General features: G+C 34.0%; 1 protein-coding gene across 2 annotated transcripts in view; it reads left to right on the forward strand.

Annotated features, from left to right (window-relative positions):
• Window positions 1-4,252: 4,252 nt before the first annotated feature.
• LOC149771399 (uncharacterized) overlaps window positions 4,253-7,318 on the forward strand; it is a 12,346-nt gene continuing 9,280 nt past the window's right edge. The window contains exons 1-4 of one of the 2 annotated variants that reach the window (XM_089948517.1): window positions 4,287-4,439; window positions 5,109-5,246; window positions 5,851-5,973; window positions 7,144-7,260. In XM_089948517.1, coding sequence (XP_089804643.1) covers window positions 4,305-4,439; window positions 5,109-5,246; window positions 5,851-5,973; window positions 7,144-7,260 — 513 coding nt within the window. In that variant the 5' untranslated portion in view covers window positions 4,287-4,304. Of the gene's footprint in view, window positions 4,440-5,108; window positions 5,247-5,850; window positions 5,974-7,143; window positions 7,261-7,318 lie in introns of both variants that reach the window. The other variant, XM_089948515.1, reaches the window with a different exon arrangement.

Here is a 7,318-nt window from a genome sequence, read left to right on the forward strand (position 1 = left end):
TAAGAGTAATACAACAATTTTAACACTTTCTTGGCAAAAAACTCAAGCATTGGACGGCTGATTTCTCTCAACCCTGCTTCAAAGCGCCGTAAAGTTTATACGGTAGTAGAGGGTACTGAAGATCCTTAAAGGTAAAAAAAAACAAATATCGTGTACGGGCAAATTTTATTATTAGCATATACCTGGATCACGAATCGATATGGTGACTTCCCGGTAATATATATATATATATATATATATATATATATATATATATATATATATATATATATATATATATATAGGTAGGTGCAATCATAACTGATCAGCCAGGTACGTGCTGACACTCATACGGGTCAAAAAATGCATTCAAATATCGTACATACTTAATATCAGCCCAGTTCAGATTATAACATATTTTATCCGTACCCATATAGCTGATTAATGTGTACACAATATAATTTGGTCATGACATTCTACAATTTATGTTAATTAATGAAAAATATATCCAAAGAACATAATCTTAAAAACCACAAAATCCATAAAGGTACAAATATGCAATGGAAACAGTGTGACGAGAAGACTGGCCAATAGGTAGGAAGACACAAACACTCACACACACACGCACTGTATAAAAAACGTGTGATTAGAAGAAACACATCAATTTTCTTCATTTAAAAAATTCAAACGATGCATGATGTTTGTTATTTCTTTTGTTTCCTTCATAGAATTAAAATGTGAAAAGATTAATTGTATAAGAAAATGATTCACTAGATAGGTATATACATACTTGTTAGTTCTTAAAGACAAAAAGAACTGAATCAAATATCACGAGGTTGATGTAATATTTAATAAGGCTGAATCAATTTATTTTGATTTATTATTTACTAATATAAGAATGATTGTAAATGGACCAAAACTAAAACATATTTTAACTATTAATTTACTAATTTAAATTTTGTTTGCTAAAAATCTACAAAATGCATCTTTTGTTCGATTCCGTGACAGGTTCGTCCCTAAGTAGAATCGGTCTACTAAAGTCCCAGGCCCACAACGAAGTCGGAATGTACAAGTCGGATCATAATATAATCTTCCCATCGCTAGGTCGGTCTAATGTTTATACAAACAAGCATTATGAGTGTAATGTCACTTGTCAGCTGTCAATTCATATTACCCTTTTTAGTTTGTATCTTAGAAGTGAATTTAAGTTCATTACACCTGTGTCGGATGTATAGTATCCAGTTAATCAACAAATTACATAATTCAGGTAGGCATACAGTACCGTATTTCAGCAATTGGGTGGAATGTTCTAGAATGCGATTATAGAGGTATGTTAAATGATGATTATGGACTTTATTCAATCTTCATATATCCATATTCCATGGATGGTCATTATGTACACGCCCCGTGATATAAAAACGGCAAAATCAATGATAAAGTACATGGACATATTTGGTTGAGGTTTACCTAAAAGTGTGATCCAGTACAAACAGGACTGAATGTTGCGCGTTTTGATGTGCCACTGAGAGCTTCAAGTGTACGAAAACAATTCTCACTACTCCACCTTTTTCCTTATGATAGGCCCGACATTCACTTTTATCGACCCGGTTTAATAACCGGTAACCTTTGAAGAACTACTCCAAGAGGGAAACCGGATACACAGGATGTGTGATAACGGACGATTTCCCACTCCAAGAAAGAAATCGCATACACAGGATGGGTGATAATACAAGCGACACTGGTGTACTGATAATGATCAATACTATAAAAAAGAGAAATGTTATAATCAGTTATCTCGGTCATTGCTTCCACGCAGCACGCAAACTCGATACATGACCTTCAGTGCAGCACGCAAACTCGACACATGCTCAGCTATAATGGGAGATTATCTCACGGGACGTAAACGGGATTTAAATCGTACATGTCGCGTATATTCCAGAGAATGTAGCGCCGCGGAGACACTGAATAAGGACTAAACTATGTACTTATATATACATAACAGATTTTAGCCTTTTGTTTCAAAATAAATTATATTTATATAACCCTTTTGCTGTTTTTAAGTGTTACATAAACCAGAGAGGTGAAATAATATCATGTAAAGCAACCACAAGCACACGTAGAGACCCAGGTTTACAATTAATGATTAAAACACTACTATCAAATTAAAATAAATATACGCAAAAGGTAAAAAATTGAATATCTTGGAAACAGTAGCCTATGAGTTATTTTCATTGTCATATTTGAATTCAGCACATCAAAATCCATAATAAATAACACATTTTATCTCTAAAGCAGACGACTTCTAAAAAATAGTAGACCAGTGTAATTAAATAGGAAGAAAGCATGACATTATTGATCTAATAATATTGCTGAGGAATATGAGTGACTTATATTATTTTGTCTTTTTCAAAGTTATTAAAGAATATACATTTAAAGGAAACACAGTCATGCATTTGATGCGGATCAGATACATGTAACGTTCGCCTTCATTATTTCAAATGTATTCATGCACGCTGCTTTCCAGATAAACTAATCATAACGTCCTGGTTGGGAAATTCAAAATTTATTCATGCACGCTTCTTTCCAGATAAACGAAACATATCTTCCTGATTGAGAAATTGAAAATTCATATATGCATAAGCATCTTGTCATCCGATATCGTGAAGTAGTAAACAATGAATACATTGATTACAAAATTATTAGGAGAGGTAGATTTTGAACATTTTAGTTTTGTTCTTTCCAACGTTATGCGAAATAAACACTTACTTCTATTGTTCTGAAAATATAACCGTTTTGCATTCTTTAATAGCTAACGTAGCACATTTTAGATTAAATAATACCAAACGACGTTTAAGAAACAATGTAATATTCATTATTACATTCATTGTGTTTCTTTTTGTTAAGGTGGTTGGGATATGAATGAATCAGATGGTTGCTAAATTCTATTTAGGAGTCTTACATCTACCCAAATCTTTCCGTACCTGCTATAGGGTACAATTAATCTTTATTTTCTTGCTGTGTATGAAAGTCCGCATAAGTCTGATTTTGCGCAATGCAGATATAAAAGTGTCGTCCAAATTTGATTTCCGTGTATCTGAAATTCACCTTGAGTAAAGAAACAAAATACATAGACTGTATAATATGTCTACGTCTTTCTGTTATGAAATTATTTGCAACTGATACGAATTTAGGAAACATAAATAGAAAAGATATATATTAACGTTTTCAAAACACTTTAAAGAAGTATTCAGATATATCGATAGTATTCCTTTCCTGGTACCGCTCCGGTGGCATAGTGGTTAGAGCGTCAGCCTAGGAAGCGGAAGGTCGTGGGTTCGATCCCCGGCCGAGTCATATCAATGACTTACAAAAATGATACTAACAGGTGTCTCGCTTGGCGCTCAGCATTAAGAGGTTAGTGTTAGGACTGGTCGACCTGGTGTCAGGATAATGTGACTGGGTGGGACATCATGCTACTTGTATGTAGACATCACTATAAGCTGTCACACTGCATACATCGTAGCAATATGACAGAAACATTGTTAAAGCTACGTTAAAAATTCAAATCACACCAACACACACACACATACCTTTTCTGGTGTAACCTATGCTATCTGTGGTCACATGTTCATATTAAATGATTCGTTTCATTAAGATTATTGCGACATGTTCCCAGTATGGAAAGATAAGCACGAAACATGTTGATTAAAGTGCGTTGCTCATTATTGGTATGTACTTGCAAACACGTATCACTTTCAGTTTCATCATTAAAGTTTTGATGACTTGTTTGGAAAAGATTTAGGATCGCAAACAACTCACCCACATTTTAAAATTGCACACATGAAATAGCGTGTTCTTCATTGAGGAAACCTTCTTGAGTATTACCACTAACTCGTATCGCTATATTCAAGAAGTAAATTTATCATGCTGTTGCCTTACAATAAAGATAGATATTATGAACATTTAAATTGCACGATTATGACTGAAGAAGTAGTAGTAGACAATGTAGATAACGAGGAATAGAAGGAAGAATTTGTGGCCCTGATGCATTCCGACAGACGTGTTTGTGGTCTTTACTAAAAAAACGTTTTACATTTAGCTGAGAAGAAGAGAAAAAAGTAAAGTGCACAGCATATTATATCACATTCTGCAATTATCAGATTGTACGCAACTAGATTTCTTTAAACTGGTGTTTTCCACTTTTACACAATTATCCAGTCAGTTAGCAGTTACGACTTCCTAGTTGAAGCGACAATCAAACTTGACCTGCATTGAATTAAGCGTCATACTATGCCTTATTTCTAGGTATAAATACTGGTCTTCTCATGTCAAATTTACCCAAGAGCAGACTGCTGACAGAGGCAACTAATGTTCCTGATTTTTGCATCATGAAACCGATGGCAACTGAAACCAAACCAGACCTAAGCACAGTAGTTGTGCAAACAGCTTCCAAACCAAATGTAAGATTTCTTTGTAAATTTGCTTTAAAACTTGTGTTCACTCGATAGCATTGGACATTTAAAAATATACACATGGATGAATGAACTTAAAGTTTGACAAATTAGACACATTTATTGCCTAGCAATTATTTATTAGTTTGAAAACATTACGGAAGACTTTACTGGGTTAATTTAATGAATTTTAACGCCCTCTTGTGCCACTCATTAGATTTACAACTTCAACTAGCTTATATATGCAATTAACTGCTCGTATTTTGTACTTTACTATATCCTTTCGACTATAAGTTTTTATTTGGCTTTATCTATTCACATTTTATTCGTGAAAACTTCAAATGCAGTCCACTGTGCTGCACCTGCAGCCACATTAATGGTACCAACATTTGCTCTGTGTGAAGTGAGGTAACCCGGTTTCAAGAAGGCTTGAGGGCAACCTTTGAAAACTGATATAATGGGTTCGTTTCCATCTTCCTGCAGTGGAAGCTATCCTCAAAATGTTTTGAAGAGAAAAAAGACAACTCCACCTTCTCAAAATTGAGACAAGCAACAAGACATTTTGTTTTCTCAAACCTTATATTATCATTTGTTAGGATTTCTTCTGATGTGCTATATTATGTGTTTGTTCCCATTGCATTTGTGTATACTTTATGTCAACATGTTCCATTTCTACAGAGACCGGAAGAGGCAAAAGAAAAGAGGAAGAGGCTTAAAATAATAGTCATCTCTGCTGTTGTCCTTGTTGTCGTCGTGACAGCTGCGATCGTCACTGTTGTGTATGTAGTAGGAAAGCAGGCAGAGGACACTATGAAGGTATAGCTGGCATTGTTCTCTAAAAACATTACAGTTGCTGTTATTTGGTTCTTTATTTACCATTTGTTCTAACTTATTGTATCTTTCATATAGTTTTTCGTTACGTATATTTTATTTGAATTAGTATTAGTATGAAACGTGTTTGTTTATCAGGTAGTATTAGTAAAGTATCAAACATTGATGCAAGTAGTTCATCATACGACAATTACAATCCTCAGTCAAACATTATGCCTCACCACTGATTTGCATCCGTAACTGATTTTCTGCGACTGTGTCAATTTTTATACAGTTAATATTAACCATGTATGTTACCAAATATTCCTACAAAACACAGAATTCGTGATATTCCAGATGGTTAAACCTTTTTTTGTGAGTTGCCTTGCCTGCACCTTTACGATAACTAAATTCACTTTAAATGAAGAGCTGTTCCTCGCAAGTAACACAATTAAACCACAAGTAGAAGCGTTAGTCCTAACACCATTACAATTCCAACCACGTCTCTATATGAACGGTGTTAATACAACTCTTTTTAATCTTCCAGTAATGTCTTCTGCAATAAGGTGACCAATTTTAATTTCCTATTTGTTGCATTGTTTGCATGCAGACTGCGTGGCTTCCCTACAAAGACGAATCCGGAAAGTCAAGTTCACAGAAGGTTACTGTCACCTCAAGAGAGGAAAAATTCGAAATTGCAGGAACCGGCACAGCTGTATTCGACTTTGATAAGGTGTGTACAATACTATGACCTTTTTCAGCAGTACGGCAATTAAAGAAGTATTTGAAAATCAAACATCAGCGAAATCGCTCATTCAGATATTACATCGCTTCACGCGATTGTGTTACATTTTGTTATTATTCCGGTATCAATTAGCCAGTTCGTATTCATCTAAACATAGCCATCTCTCAATCATTGTATTAGCTTTGTTAAATACATGCAGTCTTGGGTAAATCTAAAAATGCGATCAACATGAACAAAGACAAATTTATTTCTTTCTTAAATAAATGGAAAAATATTGTTTTAAACAGATATAATTTACATACATTCTAAAATATAATGATTCACAATCAGTGTAAGGTCTCTCAGCTCAAATGTACCGATATAATTTTCTTCAGCACCACTGAAGTCAAATATCCGAAAACTTCAACATTTCTCATTGTACATTTTCACGTTTTATCCATCCATATAGATGAATGGATGGAAAAGCTACATAGATTTATGATGCAAGACTTTTGAGATGATCGCGTTCAATAGTGTAGATCAAAGATATTATGCTGCATTGCAGACTAAAGACGAGAGAGAGAGACATAGAAAATTGTGGTAGCTCATTATTTTATTATATACAATGTAAAGAAGCGCAAGGCCGAAGTGAATCTTCAAAATTTGTAATGATGCATTTAATTGAGAGTTTCATGAAAAAGACCTAATATATATTCCTTCTTTTCGCTAATGCCATAAACATTGAGGTTGCGAGACCTTACAAAAACAAGTTATGATCAATTATATTCAGAATAGATTTAAATTCATGTCATGTGTGTATAGTGATTACTACTGACTTATTTTCTTGTTTCTATGTATTTTTCAAATGAGATTACATTCTGTGGAGCAGACAAATTTTATAAATCTGGCTAAAGCTCTATCTATCTATCTATCTATCTATCTATCTATCTGACCATGTGTGTGTGAACTTAAAAACAATAAACATGCAAATATGGAGTTAATACACCTTTGTACAGGCTATTAATTTAGTTTAAACTTGCTGTTTTAATTTTTGTTTTAGACATTCTTTCGTAGTGTATTAATTTCATACCATATCGTTATTATTACCATTGTAGGTGGCGCCTTCATCTTCACGTCTACCATAAAGTATATATTTTAATACGTTATTACAATTTTCAGAGTCTGCTTGTATACAAACCTGACAAAATGTCAAAACCAGCCTGCTTCTTGACTGCCGTCAACACGTCTACTTTACTTTCCCCAGAGAAAATGAAAAGTTTCCTTGGTGACAAAACGGTGAGTTTCATTTTATCCATTCTTGCATAGTCACTGCAGCCACTGATCACAGTCGCTG

The sequence above is a fragment of the Sinohyriopsis cumingii genome, unplaced genomic scaffold, assembly GCF_028554795.1.
Source record: "Sinohyriopsis cumingii isolate HCF-2022 unplaced genomic scaffold, ASM2855479v2 utg001870l, whole genome shotgun sequence".
Taxonomy (NCBI): domain Eukaryota; kingdom Metazoa; phylum Mollusca; class Bivalvia; order Unionida; family Unionidae; genus Sinohyriopsis; species Sinohyriopsis cumingii.